This window comes from Petaurus breviceps, unplaced genomic scaffold (genome assembly GCF_028583685.1).
Source record: "Petaurus breviceps papuanus isolate PSGF00001 unplaced genomic scaffold, PetGlider_PUasm1.0 185, whole genome shotgun sequence".
In the NCBI taxonomy this organism is placed as follows: domain Eukaryota; kingdom Metazoa; phylum Chordata; class Mammalia; order Diprotodontia; family Petauridae; genus Petaurus; species Petaurus breviceps.
The window spans coordinates 24650782-24672713 of NW_027185797.1; the positions used below are offsets into that span (position 1 = coordinate 24650782).

General features: G+C 42.3%; 1 protein-coding gene across 1 annotated transcript in view; it reads right to left on the reverse strand.

The window, feature by feature from the left end:
* Positions 1 to 1631: 1631 nt before the first annotated feature.
* The window catches only part of ABHD5 (abhydrolase domain containing 5, lysophosphatidic acid acyltransferase), a 33629-nt gene continuing 13328 nt past the window's right edge, over positions 1632 to 21932 (reverse strand). Inside the window, exons 2-7 of the mRNA XM_069088594.1 lie at positions 21285 to 21370; positions 16475 to 16847; positions 6814 to 6968; positions 5890 to 6001; positions 3337 to 3523; positions 1632 to 2110 (exon numbers count right to left, since the gene is read on the reverse strand). Coding sequence (XP_068944695.1) covers positions 2021 to 2110; positions 3337 to 3523; positions 5890 to 6001; positions 6814 to 6968; positions 16475 to 16847; positions 21285 to 21370 — 1003 coding nt within the window. The 3' untranslated portion in view covers positions 1632 to 2020. The remainder of the gene's footprint in view (positions 2111 to 3336; positions 3524 to 5889; positions 6002 to 6813; positions 6969 to 16474; positions 16848 to 21284; positions 21371 to 21932) is intronic.

Sequence of the window (21932 nt, forward strand, 5' to 3'; positions counted from 1 at the left end):
TTTTTTGGCACACTCCTTAAAACCTAAAAATAAACCAAAAAAAAAAAAAATCTAAAAATATAAAAAACAAAGAAATTCAACCTTTCAAGACTATAAAAGGTAATCTGAAGATTCAAGATGACACTTTGAACTAATAATCCTATGTTAAATTTTTCTTGAAAACAAAATGTCTCATCCCCTAATCTTCTTTCACCCGACTACTTTATTTGACTAGTGGAAGGAACATTGGATCACCAAGGCAAATTAACCTATAATAAATTCACCTATCAATGCCAAAAAACAGAAGAGTTTATTTGCTAAGAGGTACAACCCAATATTTAATTACTAAAGATTGGGATCAAACATATTAAGGTATCACTTGCTGTATTTTTCAAGTCTTTACTTAAACTTGCCTCTCCTAAAAGTTTAATACCACATACAAGTGAAGCCCAAATATTTCACCCAGTAACTCTTTCCCAGTTTTTGTTTCCCATTAAGAGATATTTTGGCAACCAGTTACTATATGGCCCTAGTTTTCAGTTTCCATGAGAAGTTTTTGGGTTTTTTTTTTAATCATAGCAAGAAAGCATCATCGTTTATGGCAGTTATTTAAAGTTTGGGGGGTTTAAAAATATGTATGTGTGTGTGTTTAGAGAAATATGTGTACACATATAACCCACTATGTATAGTTATAAATTTTTAAAAGTATTCCAATGCTATAATTATGAGTGTTTAAAATAATTTTAGACACACCCTGAATTTTCACTACAGAAATCAGCTGCTGACTTTTCAGGGCTACACTAGGAGTTGTTGATGAAAATGTGCTATCATTTGTCACAATACTGTAAGGCTGTGGTTCAAAGACGGCTGCCTTGATAGTCCAAGTGAAGAAAACCTGTTCTGAGAAGTTGTTGAAACAGAGCAGGCAGTTTGGGCCCATCAATTAATGCAGTATCTTATAAGGATCCAATTATAACAAAGATAGGTTGTACAGGTAAATCATTTAGCCCTTCAAAGTACTAAAGCATGAAAATCCTTGTCATCAGAGAAACATAATAATAAAAATTCACACTGCACGTTTCTAAAGTTTCCCAAACACTTGATCCTCATCACAGTCCTGGGAGGCAGGTGCTATTATAATTTCCATTTTATAAATGAGAAAACTGAGGTTCAGAGGGCGTGAGTGCCTTGTTCTATCATCGCTAGAAACTGCTGCAAATGGGACTGGAACCCAAGCCCTCATGGCTCCAGGTGCAGCTCTTCCCCCCATGCTCCAGAGCCTTTCCTATGTGCTACCATTCATGTCTTACACAAGACGTGTGTAACTCCTTTATGAAGAGTTAAACCACAGACAGTTGTACTCACAGTGGACTCTGCAAGGGCCCTGACCCGCTGCCCTGATAACCTGGAAACAGGGAATGGAGCACCTTCTCTCAGTCCAGGGCTCTTTCCTTTTGGCTCCTCCCTTTTCTCCCTTCCCTAAGCAGCTTCCCAGCCTATCGCAATGTCATCAAGGGCCACGTGGGATCTTTTGATACAAAAATTTGCTATTTCTCAACACATGTTGAGAAGGGACATGGCTAACCCAACAGCAAACACATGTTAATCCTATGAAGACATAAATAAAAGAAATTGCACCTTTCATAACACAATGACATAATAAAGTCTTTATAGTGGAAAGGTAGATTCCAATATAAAAAGTATTCAATATAGCAAAGTTAAATCTGAAAAAAATCTTCCAGTTAAAAAATCACAATATTTCCACTATGTCTGGGAGGCAAGAAACCCTTTATTTAAAGGTTTCTGAGATTTCTGTATGTATTTAAAATGAATTTCTATTGAAAAAGGGGTTCCCATCCAAAAAGGCACGACGTGGTATAAATGTGCAGGTGACTTCATGAAGAAATGCCAAGTGTGCAAAACGAGGGCCCGGACGACCGCTCGGCTTCTCGTGTTGGTGTCCCGATTCTTCATCACATTTTCAGAGTCATCAGTGAGGAGCTGCATCCGGCACCAGGGCTGTCCATCCATCTGAATGGGGTCAGTCCACAGAATCACAAATCTCCTTTACTTTTTGGTTGAATTCTTCGGGTTGGTCGGCATACACATAATGTCCCGCGCCAAGGATAGCCTGGGTGAGAACAGCGTAAGTCAGTGGGTGTCTGATGGAACAAGTCACCCGAGCCCAGGCTCAGGGCAATGTGCTAGCTGGCTGACAGAACCCCTTAACAGAGTCCTCACCCTGTTTTCAGGCTGCAGGTACCGGTAAACTCCAGTGCTATCTATCCAACTTACTTATTTGTTTTTATCAGACCCATCACTTCCCACTGCCCAGGTGCAGGTGGCTCCCAAGCAGGAAACTTCCTGTATCAAAACAACTCAACACCTGCCACTGTGCCCCTACTTGCTTCAGAGAGACGTCTGGAACACAGAGACTAAACACTTCCAGTCCTCTGCCCACTTGGCCTGCTGCCCTCCCCAAAAAAAGAAGACGGGTTTTACTAAACTTTAATAAGAACAAAGGACAACTCTTGCCAGATGTAAAACCAGCCTGGGTACTGCACTAGTGCCCTCAAAATCATGCAGAATGTAAAAGGGTTACAAGGTCAGTCTCCAACATGTATTACATAACTCTTTGTGGAGGAGACAGGACACTTCACAGAATCACACAGGGTTAAGACTATGTACAATGGGGTGGCTAGGTGGTGCAGTGAATAGAGCACCGGCCCTGGAGTCAGGAGGACCTGAGTTTGGATCTGGTCTCAGACACTTAACACAAAAACTAGCCGTGTGACCTTGGGCAAGTCACCCCAACTGCCCTCCAAAAAGCAAAAAAAAGAAAAAAAAAAGAGAGACTATATACAATGGGCACATCCCAATCAATGAGAAGAGAACCCTCAGCAGGGCGATCATAGACTCACTGAGGGACTTAAATGTGTGCAAAGACCTGTTCTAATGCAGTTAAAGAATGGATTTTGGCAAAAAAAAGATTAAGTGGGTGAGTCCTGGAGAACTTTTTTCTAAAGCATTTTTTAGGTATTCCTTTGAGCTCCAAAAAAATTAGAGAGTAAAAATCCAGTCAGAAGGCTTCTAATACATAGCCCCGGGAATTCCCATCTTTTCTTTACAATTGTGAGGGCAGTGAGGATATCACTCCCAAACCAAAGCTCCTCCCAATCCATGTAAGGTCTTCCCACCAGAGTGTACATTCCATAAAAGTTGCACCTGCCCTGCTGGATCCCTGACATACAGCTTAATTCTTGGCACACAGTAGGGGATTTTTAAATGCTTGCTGATTGACCATAAACAATTATACACCAAATACAAAAGAAAACCCCAAATAATCCAAACACTCACTATAGTCTTCACATATGAATGCGGCCGTAAGGACTGGATGGTATTGCCAGAATTGCCATCTATGCAAGACCGGGCTCCATAGATTACAGATATTGGAATGTCTGGGTCCATTTTACCAATTCGCAGGAGGATTGGTCTTTTTGCCCATCCATAAGGAATAGTCATATTTCTAAAAGCAGTTTCACCACTTAAAAGTAAAGGAGAAAGTCATATTAAGATTTGAGTAATTAAACCAAAAAGTTAGTTCATTAGATGCTAAGTAAATGTGAATATAAGATCCCCAAAGAGTAAGAATTTACTAAAGGTAAAAGTCACACATTATTGGATAGATCTAAGTTGCCTAGAATTTTATTAAGAATCAGAGCCATGTCTTCCACTCTTTCCAAAATAAATAGCCTATCAAGTTCCAGTAAAGATATATTTAATAGAAATTTTCATAAAGATGGAAGAACCATTTTTGGTATTAGTAATAAAGAATAAATAATTTGGTATTAATTCTAGACTAATTCAAAATGTGGAACTTATATAAGGATAACTTAAAACCTCAGAGCTGGTATATTAATCTAGTAGAAGACCTGAAATAAAGTCACTGACCTTTTGTGGTCATAGAAAAGAAAGCTCATAGCATCACAGAATTTCGAGATGAAAAGGATATCAGGGATCATCCAGTAATGTATAGATAAGGAAACTGAGTCTCTGAGAGATTAAATTACCATATTAAGTTGCACAAGACTGGCTGGGCATTAGTGGTAATGGGAATAGGTACATAAAAAGTAAAAGGGATGCCACCTCTCACCAGGAAGAAAAGGAGAAAGAGGGATCTACAGTGGGGCTCAGGAGTTCCACCAACCTACAGACAGGCAGGTGGGGAGAGGGAAACGTTAATGGCAGAGCCCATGACTGGTAGTGGGAGAGAAGTGCATCCCATCCCATCCCACCCCACAATCTGATCCTTTAAAAAAGTCATGAAATGATACAAACTTGTCCCACTAACGACCAACTGCAGCCTGCCAGTTCTTTTATTTTTATCTTCTACTGATTCTCCAGCACACCCAAAAGGCTTCTTTGTTATCCTCAAGACCTCCATCTCCCCTTTTCAAAATGCCTTGCTGAAAAAATTGAGGCTGTCCACTCAGACTCCCCCACCTCATGTACACTTTCGGGATCTCTGTGTCTACAAGCAGCCCCTCTAGTCTAAAAAGAAGCCGGCCTGCTCCTTTGAGAGGCACTGGGCTGGAGAGGCTTTCCCAGCTGTATTATAATCAGGTTTTAGCTGGCTAGTTTGTGACTGCCACAACTCATCAACACTTGCTGATGGACTCATCCCATGGTGTTCGATTGGTGGCTGCTGTAACTTTCCTCATAATATAGAACGATATGTCTCTTATTTAGGACTTTGATAATGGCAAAAGCGATTTCATTCCTTTGTGAATATGAACTACTCTGCTTGAACCAATGCAGCTGTGCACATGCTATCCTTTCCCCCATGCTCCCTTCTTTTTGTGTATTAATAATTGTGAGCGTCCCCTGCCAGTTAGGGTCTTTTAAAATTCCCCTACTTAAAAAGTCAAACTACATTGATGTACAACATTTTGCAAAGGCTCCACTGTCTTTCCCTCCAAGGCCATAGAGAAAAGGCCTCTAGGCACAAGGAATAGAGAAGAGAAAGGAAACTCCTAAGCTGAGGGCAGGATACATGAAATGCACACCTTGGCAACTATATAACTCCACACTTTTTCTTCATGTTTCCAAACCAATGAGATCTTTTGGTTTCTAGAAGCTGTTTCATACATGGTAACAATCTGAGTCAAATGGGACCCTAGACTGCTTTCTAAACCCTCTAACACTATATTAACACAAGCAGTGACTTCTGCCCCCTTGCCCACCTTTCCACCTCATTGTTCACTACTCTTCTACACAAACCAACTTCAGTCAATGGGGTTTAGGCAGTGTTTCAAGAACACACCCCTATTCATATCTGTCTCCCTGCCTAGGTTCAGGGCAGCACCCTCATCCTATAATTCCTATAATGCCCATTTAAATGTCCCCTCTCTTTCCAGGAGCAGACAGCTTAAAAACCAACTTTTTCCATGAAGCTTTTTCAAATCATTTCCATCAGTGATGTTTCACTCCTCTGCAGTCCTACCTAATCCACAGACCCTCTGTGCCACCCACCTGGAGACATTTACTATATGATATTACTCTTAAACTCCATGAAGGGAAAGCATGTATCTTAATTATGTTTTTACTTTGCTCAGTACTCAACACAATGCTCTGACATGTAAGAGCTTAACAAATGATTGCTAAAATTTTTCCATCTTGTTTTCTCCTCAATTAGATTACAAACTCTTTGAGGGTGATAACTCCAAAATACAGTATTGTGAAAAGTATTTTCTATATAGTAGGTCCTAATGGTATTTCTTGAATGATTTGCAACTAAGTTAAAGGTTACTTTTGAAAATTTCCAAACACTTTTCTGTGGTACTTATTTTTCTAGTATATTTTCCTAAAAAATGTATGGAATCATAATCAATTTCAGAAACAGACGTTTACCTGGGTGTCTGCACATTACAGTGGTAGATATACTCTGTCACGGTATCATCTTCAAACATCGACGCATACTTTCTTTTAAAATCAGGCCTTAAACGCTGCACAAGGCTTAAGCCTGAGTAATAACAGAGAATAAATCAGTTTATCCTTTAAAGTCTAACAAAAGCATAGAGCCTAAATCTAACTGAAGGTTTTAGCAGTAATCTGCATGAAGACTGCTTATGACAGATATACAGATGTTAACCATAAGTATGAAAACAAACAAAATGTAGATCCTAGATGCTATTCTCCCAAAGTCACACCAAGGAGGGTCAACATAATTAACAGAGCTTATTTTGAATGTCAGCTCTACATATGCCAACGTTATCTGACAATACTCAATATGTGCCTGAGTATTACTGAAAACCAGGGAAGGAAGGACTGGTAGTAGGGTTTACTTCCCCAGGATACAGCAAGTAATAAGGCTTTACAATCAACTAGCAGTGGCCTTAGATGTAAACACACATAAAGCCAACCCTCCTAAATGTAACATGTTAATCATGAAATGTAGATGGAAAAAATCAGTAACTCAAAAGCACATTTATTACTAAGATGGGTGTCAGGGTCTACAATTAGTCATCAGACACACTATACATTGGCTGTATAATGAAGACATTTTAGAATTTCCATGTAAGGTAGTAGATGAGAGATTCTGTTTGACCTAGAACCTCTACAATAATGTAAAGAATGGACTATCACTATTATTACTCAATAGGCAATATCAGGGGGACTATTTTTTCCAAACAAAAAGTGGAGGTTGTTTAAAGATATTACTGATGGCCTCCCCCAAAAAATTTCTTTAAAGTGTTCTCATTTGGTTTCAATGAAATCTAAAACCACAAAATTTCTAGATGCATCTCTTTACTTTCCTAGGATGCAAGTACTTACCAAAGGGTCCTGCAATTCTGAGGCCAGCTAATGGGTTAAAAGGAGTTAATACAGCTCCCAAGGCTTTGATCCACACTGGAATTGGCCTATCTTGATCAGCACTATCAGGTCTCTCTGGAAAACCCCATGGCTCCACTAAGATAAGATGCTTTACCCTATTGGGAAAATAAGATGTTTTCAGTTTGTTGGAATTAGATCTATCATCAATTTGTTCTAGGAACACTAAAGTCACCTAAATTCTTTTTTTTTTCCTTTCTATTCTGTAAAAAAGGGACAGTAATATCTGTAAGACCACAACCATACCAGACTGTCATGGAAAATCAAAGGAGAACATACAATCAGTCAACAAGCATTTATTATGTGTTTTAATATGTGACAGGCAAGTGCTAAGTGTTGAAGATACAAGGGCAAAAAACATGCTCCCTGTCCCCAAGGAACTTACATTCTAATGGGGGAGATAGAATGCAAATAATTGTATATTCAAGATCTATGTGTGTATCACTACATACAAATAGAGGGTAATCTAAGAAGGAAAAGACTAGAAGTAAGGGTACTGGAAAACTCACTAAATGTCACATATGGCAAACTGAAAGTACACTCACGCAGAGCACATTTGGGAAATGGCTAAAAAATTTTTTACAGAAGAACTCTAAGAAAATGTTTATAATGGCTCTTTAATAACTCTGGTGGTATCCAAGAGATGAGCCTAACAGGAGGATCTGCAGGGAAATGGAGCTAACTCACAAGGCATGCTACCAACCAGCTCTAGGTCTACCACTGGTTTTGGTTACCCCCAGAAGGAAGAACAGGCCACAACATGAATAAGTCCTGGATAAAAAATGGCATAAAAGTAACGGGGCAGCAACAAAACAAAGCTCAGAAAGGTCTCCCTCTCCAGCTGGTCTAGTTGGCCCGAGTGCTCAGACTTCTGCTCCTTCTCTGACACCACCCTGAGGTGCTGGGCAGGAGGAGGAGTCAGCCACCTCTCCCAGGCTCCTGGGCTCTAGGGGACTTCTTCCTTTTCCAAGTAGTTCACTTGGCTCACAGTCTTAGTCTCCAAACCCATCCTCATACTGAGGACTTTCAACATGTTGATTGGTGAAATCTCAGCATACTGAAGTTGGCCTCAGGTACCAAACCAAGCTTCACAGACAACTTCCTGCCATGGCACTCACTGCCTGAGTTTCTAAAATCCTGCCATCCACAGCTTCTGGAAAGGGCACATTAATCAGATGACTGATAGCTTACCAGCCCTGTGCCTAAAGGCCACAACACCCTTCCCAGGACACCACCCACTAGAGGGGTCTTCTTCAGACTTTGCCACCCTGCCTCAGATGCCTTCTCACCCCAAAATACCCATCGCTCAGCCCCTTTCAGTCTCCTTCTTCCACTGGTGAGTTCCTCTTCGAACTTCCAATTCAAGAAAGGACCCATCATGCTTCAGTCCTCTCCCATCTCTGCTTCTAGCTCTCTGGACCACCCTTCCTTTGTGCTCCCCTCCCCCCCAATCGGGTATGTCCCTTTCTACCACCCAGCCTCGAGGGTCCCTTTAGGTGTCTTCCCTTGGTCATTCCCCAAGGGCAGAGCAGGGGATCTTTTGGCTGGTATCTCTGTTTCCAGTGCCTGGCCCACATAGTGACTTCTAGTAGTCACACTGTCCTTCCTTAATAGAATGCAAGTTCCTTGAGGGCAGGGACTATTGTTGTTTTTTAACTTGAGCTCTCAACTCTCAGTCCAATATCAGATATATAGGAAGTGCTTAATACTTCTTTTGTTCATTCAAACCCAGTGATGTCCCTTTGAACACCTTTAAAGAGTCTGGTGCCCACCTCTTTCCTAGTTTTACCTTTCATAGGTTTATTTTCATAGCAGAGGATGAAAAATGGGAAAAGAGCGGTTATTTTTCCCTCTTCCCCATCTAACTTGGTCAGGGTAGGCTAGGTCTACAAATACCAAGTTATTTAGCCAAAAATTCCAAGCCTACAGACCTGGAGCATGTAAGTTTTGGAGGGCTGAACATAATTTCTTGGGCATTAGTAACTGATTTGGTTAATCTGTAATTACTCAATATCAAGTGTGCAATGAAGATAACCATTAAAATTCATGTACATGCTTGTAAAATTATTCCCCTAGCAAAAAAATAACGACTGGACAAGCACATTTCCTTCACTAAACTGAACATTATCTCTGTCATCACCAAAACCATCTCACTTGAATATTAGATATCTGTTCTTATGGCCAAATAAAAAGATCCCATGGTGACAGTCCAAATTTTCTAAAATAATCTGATTAATCTTTGTAAGGTACCTTCTTTTGAGGCACTGTCATCTCTATTTGAATGGAGAAACAGATTCAGAAACCAAATACTTTTTTCAGATCAGAATGCATTGGGCCAAAATGAATACAGGAGGGCAACAAAGTGAAAATCATATTATGCTCAGTGTCAAGCAGTGAAAAACTTTGTCCTTTCTTAAACCTGTTCAAGTGCTGGATCCTTCTTACAGCAAACATCATTCTCTGCACCTACATTGTCAAATGTGCTCAGCTTACATGGATTACAAGGGAGGAGCAGAACCACAGATTGATATAACTCCAAAGCGATTCTGAGGGCAGCACAGTAAAGGGGAAGTACCAGCACAAGAGTCCGGGCACCTGCTGGGCCTCACTTCTGTCATGACTGCTAGGGCCTGAGGGCCTCTGAGGCTTTCCAGCTTGAAATCCATGATCCTGACCTTAACGCTGACTCCCATGCTTGCTTCACACCTTTTCTCCCTTGGGAAAGGGATGAGTTAGTGACAGAAAACAGGGAAGCTAGAAACTGGGAAAGTGAGGGCAACTTTAGAACAAGAGGTAAACTGCCATTCTTTTCTAGATGTGATAAAAACAGATAAAAAAGGAAAGTCCACTCTACGTAGAAGAGGCTAGGGAAACTGAGCGAAGGCACAGCAGAGGTAAAGAAGCTTGATCTCCCAGAGGCATCCAAATTAGCCATGGTTGGAGTCTCTATCAGAAAAGAACCAGCATGTCACAGAGAATGCCAAGTCTATCTGGACAATGGAAAAAAGTTAATAGAGGGAGGTAAGAATGCCAGGGACAGACATTGGTAAGGATAAGACAACTGGTTTGAAGCCAGTGGAGTACCTCTGAGTCAGGATCTCCTTAGTGGAGCACAGCCTCTCTCCAGAGGACTAACAGGAACAGGTAGTGAGGACACAGGATCAGGATGGGTCAGAAGGAGATAAGAAGAATTCTTAAGGCATAGGGGGAGGCCAGTTGATTTTCACATGGCAATGGCTAAACAGATGTAGCACCAATATCAGGCTTTGATAAAATGAGGTCTAGATGAGCTTCAATGTGTTTGATGTTGTCATTTGAGGGACTCCTACATGCCCCAACCCCAAGTTTGCAGTAAACACCTCAAATGTTGAGCGGTTCAAGAGGGCAATGGACATTGGTGTGGAGGATGCAAGGAGAAACAAGGCCTTTGACGCACAAGGACTCGTTCACAAGCAGTGGTATCAAAGACAACACCCAGCAAGTGCTAAGAGATGGGGCAGCCCAAGTGGCGGCTGTGCTCCCGACAAAAAGTCAAAGGGTCTTGAGGAGACTTGCAACGCTTCTGGTAGGTCCTCTCTAAAGGATTCACGAGAAAGCAAGGATGAGACTGTGGGTGGGCTGAGACCTTCAGGGCTGAGTATCCCCATGGATGAGATGACAGATCGAAACACTTGCTATTTATTGCTACTTAGAGGAAGAGAGCAGAACCCCATAAGGAATTAAAAAAAAAAAGACTTCCTCTCTTCCATGCCCCAAAGGGAGGACCATGGTTCTCCAAGGAAAGCCTCAGAAAATCAAATGGGCAGAGGAACTCTGGGAAATAGAAGAGAGTATAGAGGGCTCAGTCAGCTTTTTTCCTTCCCTGACTACTACCGTGTTTCCCCGATAATAAGACACTGTCTTATTAATTTTTTTGGACAGAAAAACACCAGAGGGCTTATTTTCAGGGGAGGGCTTATTTTAATGAACATTGATAGCAATTTTAATGAACAGGTAAATGTGAACAAAAAAATGTACCTTTATTCAATAATGAATTCAATAAAGAACAGGATGATGCGCTCACTGCTGCGGCTCTGATTAGATGCAGCTCGGAGCGCGGCGTGCGTTTCACCCGGGGGGGCGGTGCATACAGAGGGTACCGTAATGTAGCGTGTAGCACAGGGGATCACCTTCACTACAGTAGCAATCTCAATAGGGCTTATTTTTGGGGGAGGGCTTATTTTAGAGGAACCTTACACAGTAAGGGGAGGGCTTATTTTCGGGTTAGGTCTTATTATTGGGGAAACACGGTACGACTTGCTATTATTAAAAGAATGAGTATGAGGGGGCAGCCAGGTGGCTCAGCGAGTAAGAGCACAGGCTCCAGTGTTGGGATGACCTGGGGATCAAATATGGGTTCAGATACTTAGCACCACACCCAGAAATAACTGGCCGTGTAACCTTGAGCAAGTTACTTAACCCCGATTGCTTTAAAAAAAAAAGAATGAGTATGATAAGGAACAATGAAAATGTCATAAAATAGAAATACTGTTTGGAGTAAGACTGTACTATGGGACTGGAGTTAAGAAGCAGGCTAAATATTCTAAGCATCTAATAGTCATATTTTACCAAATTCTGTTAAAACGTGAATTTGTGTTGGGCTTTTTGGGGGTTTTCTATGAATGCACAGACTTCAAAGAGGAACAAGTTGAAAGTTTTGCATCTCTCTGGCTAGTCTATTTAGTTACTTTAAGTCAATCTGTCAACTGAGTGAAAGCAGGTACAAACTTTATTCCTACTAGCTTTTGCTTTTGTAAGAGTGATATCCCATGGTCAGCTGGGCACCACTGGCATTAGAGAAGGTATATTAACACGTACATTACTAAAATGTGTTTTCCCCTTAAAGAAAATATTCTTGGGGAAGGAAAAAGAATAATTACAATTAGAACATGCTACTCCTCAACACCTTTATATAAAAGTATTTCTCACCTTATGCAAGGTGAGAAAAAAACTCAGTGGTCCAAGAAGGTGAATTAAAACATGGCTCATACCATTAACATTTTTTTAAAAATATATTTGGATAGAGTGGGCTTTGTCTGTGATTCTTCAACTTCCTAGATGTAAGCAGGAGAGGGAATCATAAAAGAGATCTGAAGGGTTTGCGGATTATGAAAAACATAGTTGTGTTTAAAAGGAAAATCTAGGAGAACCTGAGAAGTTGAGGGGAAAAAGTGCTAGAACTAGCAAAATAACTTGAGGTGAAGGAACAAAGAGGGAGATGAGAAGGCTCTGAGCTCAAGGAAATCAGGAAGCAAAGATAAGGCAAGTCTTTAAGCCAAGGTTAAAAATTAAGTGAGTACTTTTCTAGGGTTGTATCCCAAAAAGATCATAGAAGTGGGAAAAAGACCCATATGTACAAAAATATTTATAGCAGCTCTTTTTGTGGTAGCAAAGAATTGGAAATTAAGGGGGTTCCCCTCAATTGGGGAATGGCTGAACAAGTTGTGGTATATGCATGTTATGGAATACTATTGTGCTATAAGAAAGAGGAGCAGACGGTCTTCATATTTACCTGGAGAGGCTTGTACGAACTGATGCTGAGTGAGAAGAGTAGAGCCAGGAGGAATTTGTACACAATTACAGACACAACGTATGTGTGGTGACCAACTTTGATAGACTGGACTCTTCTCAGCAATCCAGAGACACAAGTCAAACCCAAAAGACTCATGATGGAGAGAGATGTTTACATCCAGAGAAAGAACTGCGATTGAACCCAGATTGACGCAAACTACCTGCCCTTTTGCATTTTCTTGTTTGGTTTTGTTTCCTCTTTCCCATTCTTCATTCCATCTGTTACAGGCCTTCTTTATAACCTGACTAATGCCTCATTTGAAAGTATTTGCAGATACTATACTTAATTGTATGCCGCCATGGGGGTGGGGGGGAGGAGGAAGAGAAAATTTGAAACTCAAGGAATTGTGGTAATGAAACTTGTAAACTAAAAGTAAACAAAGACAAAAAAAATTAGATGAGTAAGAACAGGTCACTGAGGTGAGGTCAGGAAGAAGAGGGGAAGGAAACCAAGGTCACAGTTCTAAGTGGGGAGAAGGAAAGCTAGGGTTTCAGGGTCCAAGGGTCCTGGCAACAACAAATCAAGTATGTAGGACTAAGGATCTCTCTTCCCACAAGCATGAAAAAGGGAAGCGTGGTCCACTTGCATCTCTAGAGTGTGCAATGTTTGTTATTTCTTCACTGACCAAAAGACTTACTTTTGTTCAAAGTCCCAAATGATCTCCCTCCTGGAGCACAGCAAAGGAAATGTTTCATGCAACTGGAATTAGGGAAGTCCCAGGGGCAAATAAAGAAAAATTTGTCAACAATTACAACAATCCCCAAGTAGAATGAACTGCTTCAAGAGGTAGTGGGCTCCACATCACTGAAAGTTGGGCAATTTACCTCACCATGTCACTAAGACTTGGAAGGACAAGAGCCAAGGTGGGAATATGAGAACATCTTACTCCAAAGTGTGCGAAAAAATAAAAAGGTGAAAAGATAAGATGAAAGATAAGGTGAAAAGATAAGTAAAAGAGGGAGGTCTGGAGAGAGGAGAGCCAGAAAAGGAGGAGAGGACGGACACACTCAAAGGAGGAAATTCACAAAGCATGGGGACATGCCATGGAGAGGCAGTGGCACTGTCACTGAGATGACCTCGATATTAAGTAGTACTTGAGGAGCTTGAGAAACAAGTCACAAGCTGCCACTGAAGCCAGCAAGTCCTACTTGGGGACTCTGATGACCTGAGCCCTTCATTTTAGGGAGGACACTGATAACCTGATACCAAGAACAAGGCCTCAGAATTATGCCCTGGGCAAACTGGCTGAAGGGACCTTAAGAGGCAGCCTGAGGGGGAGGGGTACATGCCAGTCTCTACAGTATTCCCAAGGGCTATCCCTCAGAATGTGAATAAGACTGACTTTGTTTGATGTCAGAGGGCAAAACTGGGAGCAATGGATGGAATTACAGGAACAGGCTTAGGCTTGATACAAGAAAGAACTGAACCATCAGCGAGTTAGCCAACAGTGGGATTAATGACCTCAAGAGCTGGCAGGGTAGGCCCCCAGCTGGAGACCAAATGAGACAGTGCATGTGAAGCATGCTATACGCCTGAAAGCACTGAATGAATGTGGGCTGTCATCATTATGAATATAGCGTGAAGTATTAATAAAAATTAAGTTATTCAAACAATATCCACTGGGCCGAAGAGGCCCCTTGCCCCATCTGAGCACAGGAAGAGTCAGAGCCTGGCCCTGCCAAAGATTCCTCATTTAGGAAGTCAACAAACAAGAAACGTGGACAGACAGAAGATGCTGGTGATAAACACACGTTATCGCTCTAGGGATGTCCAAACACCAAGTTAGAGGGAAAGAGTAACTGCAGAGCGACTACAGGCAGAGCTGAGGCCAGAGGGATGGTTTGGTCACAAGGTCTATTAGAGCTCCCGGAAAAGATGAAACAAGGAAAAAAACTCTTTTTAGAAGAAAAGAACATTATAAATGAAACAAAAACTAGAGAAAGGAACCAGAAGAAGAAGGAGGTGTAAAATCCTGCCCAAGTCACCAACTCCCCAAAAGCTGAAATAAACTGAACAGAATCAGACTCCACGGGACACAAGACATGGGAGGAAGAACATTCAAGAAGACTGAAGAAACTTCAGGGAGGATCTCCTATCACAAACAACTGGGCCTAGAAACAGAAAAAAGACAAGGAGAAATAATCGAAGACCCATCTGGCCACCTGGAAAACACAAACAAGAGAAGCCCAGAACAAGAAACCCTACACGAAAACCGCCCTCCCATACTCAAGCCAGAAGCTCCATTTCTTTGTTGGGCGAACACGTTCAGAGTGTCTCCTGAAAAGCCAACGTGGGCATGTTTTCCCTTGTTCCTTAGATTCTAGGGCTTCACATCTATTATCCAAATGACTCTGTGCCATGTATTAAATGACCAGGAATTCACGTGTGCTACATGTGGCCCCTTACAATGTTTTTTTACATCTGCTGGAGAGAATGAATGGCTCAATGGTTACATAGCTGGCTTAAGTGAAAAGGATGACAGTAACATTAACAACAGTAGCTTGGGGGTATACATGTATGTACACACACACACACACACACACACACACACACAATTTTACACGTGTAAACAACCCTGTGAGGAGTTAGGTGCATTACATTTTTACAGTGGTTCAATGACCTGCCCGGGCTGGCAGCTAAGCAGTGCAGCGGCAGGAGCTGACCTCAGGCCTTCCTCCCTCCCAGTCCAGCTCCTAAGCCCTCAGCTACCCTAAGACGATGAATGTGTCCAGTTTGGAAAAGTCAGCCATAAGAAAACCCCATTTACCTGTTATCTACACCCAAATCCTTTTGGGCAGTACTAAAATTGTCCAGACTAGACCTCTTAATTCCGACACGCTTAATCCTGACAGCGAACCCCAGAAATGTCTCTCCCACCAAAACTTTGAGATTCATCAGGTTTTCCTTCCATAGCCCAGGTGGATTATGTGTAACCTGGTCATCCTTTTGGAAATCATTTTATATAATTAATATAAACATAGCAAACATTACAGCTCCCCTGCAGCGTTGATATAATTCATCAATGGAATGCTTCTTGCTGCTTAAAGCAATTCAAAAAGATGTCCTAACAAATTAGTTGGGGTCCAAATAATCTATAAGATTCTATCCAGCCCAAATTTGCTGTGACTACATAATTGTTGACAATTAATTAATGCCTGAAATTAATAAGTTTCTTCTCTTCTTTACCACTCTTGCTTCTTCATTAAAGTGTTGAAAAATAAATATGACAAATAATAAAATGGCTCAAAGACTAGTTAAATAAGAGGGATGAGAAACAAGGCTATTTACACACTAAATAAAAGTTTTTCTATGTAAAAATGTCTAGTCCAGGATTTTATAGTATGTGCAGGCAATACTTCAAGCTAGGAAAGCCCCTTCCGAATTCCTACATTCCGCCAACCAGGGGTTCTGAAGAAGGAAAGGACCATCTGGTAGATGTCCATTCTGTCCAGCAGGTTACAGAGTACTAGAAATGCAAATACAATAGACCTAAGGGAAGTATATTCACAGTCAAGAAGCAGCAGTGCTGGCTAACATGGAGACTCAGGGTTACTGTTCTGGTTTCACTCTTACATACTCAGAACCCAAGCATGTACTTCCTAACCTGTTCTAGAAAAAAGATGGGCCTTGTTTCAAGCCTGCTACTTCCACAGAGCAAATATTACCAAAGTTGGGCTGACAACTGGAGGTAACTATAACCTTCTGAAAGACCCTGGAGGGGAAATTTCCACCTTTTGTCTTTCTGGGATTTAAAAAAAAATGACAAGCAGCTGCTCTGATTGGCTCACATATTTCACTGCCCCGATAAAAGAAAGCCAATACCTGATGATGTTTTTGTCACGAATGTGACCAATTATGTTTATAATTTTCCTTATACTGAAGCAGCCCTGCAGTGCTAGTATAAATCTGGTCTGAAAAACAAATGATGTGATCTCTTCCAGCTTTACGATCCTATAATGAACATTTAATTCATTCCTACTGCCCTCACTTTACCTTGATGGATACTTCAGCGAATAAGCAGCAGCCAAGAATCCACCCAGATTGTGTCCGAGCAAGATCACTGTTTCCAAACCTAGAGCACATCTCCATTCTTCAATTGTGTCCACAAACTGGTCCTCGGCTTCTACCGCATCCCCACCAAAATGGGGTCTACTACTCCGCCCAAAGCCCAGCAGGTCCAAAGCGTACACAGGTCTGTTTTCACAAAGCTCTCCGAAGTTGAGTGCCCAGAGTCCGACACCACCTCCAAAGCCATGGAGGAGGACAAGGGGGGTCTTATGTGCAATATCCTCAGAAAATTTTAGTGTCCATATTTTATTTCCACTGGATATACAAACAGATTCTTTTTTGTATGGACAAGGCACACCTGAAGAAAACAGAAAACAAAAGAGAAATTATGTTTAACTTAACTTCACTATTTTTGGGAGAAATTATCATTTAATTAACATCTAATATATATATATATATATATATATATATATATATATATATATATCACTGATTTACACTAATTCTAAAAAACTAAATATAAAACCTGTACAAGAGCTAGTTGTTGAAACAATGTGTGCAACTAAAAAAAAAGTCTAAACATGGGAAAGGCCTAGATGGTCTTCTGTCCATCTCTAGAGTGCTGGACTCTGACCATAAAAATCTGGTTGAGTCTCTGGACTTAGACGATGCTCATTATGCTATGGTCCAGAGAAAAATCAACAAGCATTTATTAAGCACCTACTATGTGCCAGTCATTGTGTCTTTAAATAAACCCAGATTTAAAAATACAGGAGAATCCTCATAAAAAGATGGGGGAAGGGTAGAAAATGAAAAATAAGAATTTGTATTAAAATCTAATGGAGAAGTTTAAGTATTTTAAAAGTAGAGCTCAAATGCAGTGGTTCAGAACAAGGAGAAAGAGAGCAACGAACAAGAAACCTGGGGTCTGGTTCCAGCTCTGCTACCAACTCCCGATGTGGTCTCAGGCCCTCCATTTTTCTCATCTATAAAACGGCAGGGATGGGCCAGCTAGCAGAGCTTTAAGGCCCCTTTTGGCTCTAAAATTCTGAATCAGCAGATGTATCTTATGAAGGGGAAATGCCAACATTCTACATGGGAGAGAAGAGAATCTGCAGCCATGGCCCACATAGCAGATGCTGGGGGGGGGGGGGGGCAGGGGGAAAGGTATGCACACCTGGAGAAAAACAATATTGTTGACAGGAACCAAAGAGAAGAAAAGCATCATACAAACTCCAAGGAAATTCAAAGGTGGAAGGTCAGAGGGTATCCAAGCTGTCTTAGGCCAGCAATAAAGAGCTGTTATGGTCTAAAAGGGCCTATAGGAAACCCACTGAAGAGGAAAGTTTGGTAAAAAAGACAGCAAGTAGCTGGGAGTGAAAGGTGTAAAAAGAGGGACCACAGACAGAACTGCAGCCACCAGCCTTTAGGAGGCGGCAGACTAAAGGGAAAGGACAACTAATGTTCCTAGGAGACAGTTTAATACTTTAAAAACATGGGGCACCTTCACTGCCTCTCGGTTGAGAAATAAACCCCAGTTAAAGATTCCCTAAGCATGAAAATTCAATGTGACAAACTCAGACTGCACTCTTTGGGCCATAAACCCCACCCCCGATAAGTTAAGCTGTGTGACTCTACTGGTGGTGTGGGAGTGTAGAGAAAGACTGGGGAGGAAAGGAAGAAGGGAAGCAAGAGAATGGGGAAGAAGGGCCAGCCCAGGGCCACTGCCTCTTCTGCAACAAGGCACTCTGGCCCCTTTCATCACACTACTCAAAGTAAACTCCTATTCAGAAATCCAAACTGGTGCTGGATTAAAGGAAAGTCATTCTGAACAGAGAATGAGAGACCACATTTTCAGTTCAAGGGCTAAAACAGTCTGAACATGTCATACAAGCAAATTCTCAAGACCAAGAAGTAGCACGTGGGACAACAGCCACCTGAAACTTTTTCTGCTTTATAGAAAGCATGGTTTATAAAAGGATTTATCAAATGCAAGTTTCTCTTCCAAGTGGAGAGAGCGCTGGATGTGGAGGCAGGAGACCCTGCCTCAAATCCTGCCCATTTGACCCCAGATCTGTCACTAATTTCTCAGGGCTTCAGTTTCCTCACCTGGAAAATGAGGAGGGCAGACCTGATCATCTCTAAGGCCCCTCCAGCTCAAAATCTGTGATCCCATCTTAAGTACATGAAGCTACTTTCAATCTATTGTCAAGGCATCACATAAACTAAGACTGCCCCACCTCTTGACAGCAAATGCCACTCATTTCTTCCTTGTTCAAAGAGATTCACACAGAATGTCATACCTCAAAAAGACCCATTCGACTTATTTGTACACTTTATATTCTGAATCCTTCCCAAACGCCCTCTCTGACACCTCAATACCAGCAGATTAGAGACTCTCCCAGGTATCCCTGGGAGCTAAAGAGCTTCAAAGATGGCCCCAGCATGAGACCACATCTGTCACAGGGGACAAGCCTAGCTAAATTTGGAGTTTCATCACCAGAATGTTGTTGACAAAACAATGAATATTTATTTTCAATAACAGCAAAACACAAAGACTGTCTACAGAGTCAGAAGGAAGTACACCTGGTGCTGAAATCAAGGGATCACATCAACACTTCCTTCACCCCTGAAAGCAGATTAGGATCACAGAGCGAGAGTTGGAAGGGAAAGGTGAGAGCTAAACTATGAACAGATAATCAGAAAGTGCTTTCCAGCATAGTCACCAAAGCAGCCTGGTCTAATATCTCTTCATTAATTTCTCCCTGAAAGAGGTGCAGCTGCACCAAAAAGCCACACAGGTGGGGCTTAGCAAAGGTCACCTCTCACTAAGACATCAACACAACAGGGCCATTCTGGAGCTGGCTGCCTCCGTGGAGGGACGACACATTCTGCCAGCCTCTAACACAGGAAGGAATCTCATTTAGTGTTTCCATGCCATTTTCCTTATTCCCTTTAGTGGCTCTCTGCCTCACCACAAACTCAGAAAATATTCTGCAGGCCTGCTGACCCTATTTATTGCCTTGCAGCCCACATTGTGATTGTTCTAAACCTCTTCTTTCTCTTGCCACCAAACACATTCTCATTCCCAAACTCACTGCAAGCAGACAGCCTTAGGAGCACTGAGGTAGCTGAGGGGCAAGTTCACCTGGTTTCCTTCCCCAAACCTCTTCAGCTCTGTCTCCTATCCCTCTTCCGAAGCCACCCCAACACTCCTTATTATTATTATATATATATATTATCCACAGTAATCTCATCATCCCACTCCCCCCCACTGGGATTTTGCTCCACCAGAATACCCTCTCTCATATATTCAATCCTCCCTTTGTCACCGGTTCCTTCCTACAAACATGCTCAGATCACCCTAATCAATCAACAGCATGAATACTAAAAGAGGCCCCTTCTCCCTTGTCCCCCCAGTGACCCTTCTCTCTCACCCTCCTCTTTACCCTTGGGATCTGCTGAGTCACGTTCTCACTCACTGCCCTTCTGCAGACAGGCTTCTGGCCTGAGCACTCTGATGAAACCACTCTCTCAAAGGTCACCAAAGACTGTCACCTGACGGACAAATCTTACTCTTTTTAGCCCCCACCCTCTCTGACCTGCCAGGGTTGGTCTCACACCAGCCTCTCCTGATTCTCTTCCTTTGTCTTGTCCTCGGCCCGACCCTTTAACACAGGGGCTCCTGGCCAGCTTTTATCCTCTCTCACCGCTTCGGCTATCTCCTCCAAGCAGATGACCTTCCAGGCCTGAAGCCTTGATCCTGAACTCCAAACCTACCACCTGCAAACAACCTTGAGAACTCCTCCAGTTGAATGTTCCAAAAATCAAGTTCATTATCACATCCCCTAAACCCATTCCTCCTTCTGAAGTCACCTATTTACTGCAAAAGTGTTCACCGATGCTCACCAGCAGAGTCTCCTAGGCCAGGCACTGCAGAATTCTCTTTCGTTCTTCCCTCTCTAAGGCTAGGTGAATCTGTCTTTTAAACATCTCTCACATCTGCTCTCTCTACTCCCCACTGACTGTTCTGCTACAGGCCCCCAAGGCCACTGCAAGTGACCCCCCTAGTGCTTGGGCATGGTCACCGCACTCATCTAGCCCATCTGCAGACTTCTTCAGGCATGCCTGCTGAGCAAAGTTCACACGTCTGCCCGCCATTCAAGGCTCTCTACAACCTGGCACTGTGGTGCCTTCTGAAACTTCCCTCTCTCTGTAGAGTTGTCCCCAAAGTCTTAGTGCAGCCTGAAGCCCAGAAGTCCTGTACTCTGCTCCAACCAAACTGGACAGCTCCCTGACCCCAGAAGAACCTCTGCATCTCTGCTCAGGCTGTGGCCATTCCAAGACCACCAACCTTCCCTCATATTTCCTACTGAATCCCAGCTATCCCAACCATCCCATGAAAACTCAACTCCAATGCGGCTCTCCAAAGGGCTTTCCCTGATCACTGCCATTTTTAAACTCCACTCCCCTTCACAGCCCCTAACATTGTAAATGATAGCAATGAGCTCCTTGAGGATATGGATAGTGCTCTCTAAATGCTGAATCTCACCCCCTGTCTAATACCTCTGTACACAGCAGGCATCCCAAAAATATCTGATGCTGCTGAAACTGGAAAGGACTTTCTTAATTATCTACTCCAACCCCTTCCTTTAACTGATGGAAAACTGAAGCCCAGACATGTGGAGGGATTCCTCCAAAGTCTCAAGGGATTTGGAGGCCAACATGGCTCTTCCTGCTATATGAACGTTTAATCTCCTTTAGGTCTGTGTCCCAAGAGGGCAGAAAAACTCACACTTCAAGATCTTTTCCTCAGCTTCTTTCAGGAGGGCGGAAGATGTTGGGCACCAAGTGGGAAGCCAGCCCGTCAGCCATCCGAACCTGGACCAATGAAAACAGAATGCAGTATATATGTTAAAAGTTAGAAGGAAAGAGTTCAAAAGTGTGATGAAGCCCATTTAGTCCTGCCCTGCCCAGTGGGGAGAGGGCTGGCCTTGGATCCAGGAAGGCCTGGCTTCCAATAGCTGCTGGGCTCTGGACAAGAGACTGAACTTCTTGGAGCTCTAGGCAGAGAAGGTACAAGATTTGTGTGAGTATATGTTTTCTCATTTGAAGCTGGCTGGTTTGCCAATGAAGTCACATCTGGATACCTTTAGGAATTCAGTCTATGTGGGGATGAGACCTGTGATATTCAGGGTTAGCCCCCATACCTGCATGTAACCAACATAAAATCTATCTTGTGCTCCATAGATGATCTCATGAAATGACAATGTAAAAGAGGAGGAAGGTACTTCAAGCCCCCCACTGAAGTCCACATAGTTATTATTATGTATCTTAGAGTATTATGCCAAGGTCCCACAGTCACTACACAGAGTTAGGATGTGGACCCAGTTTTTAGTTTTACTCTTTTTACCCTAAAACCCAGCCTCTTTCTATTTCTTCA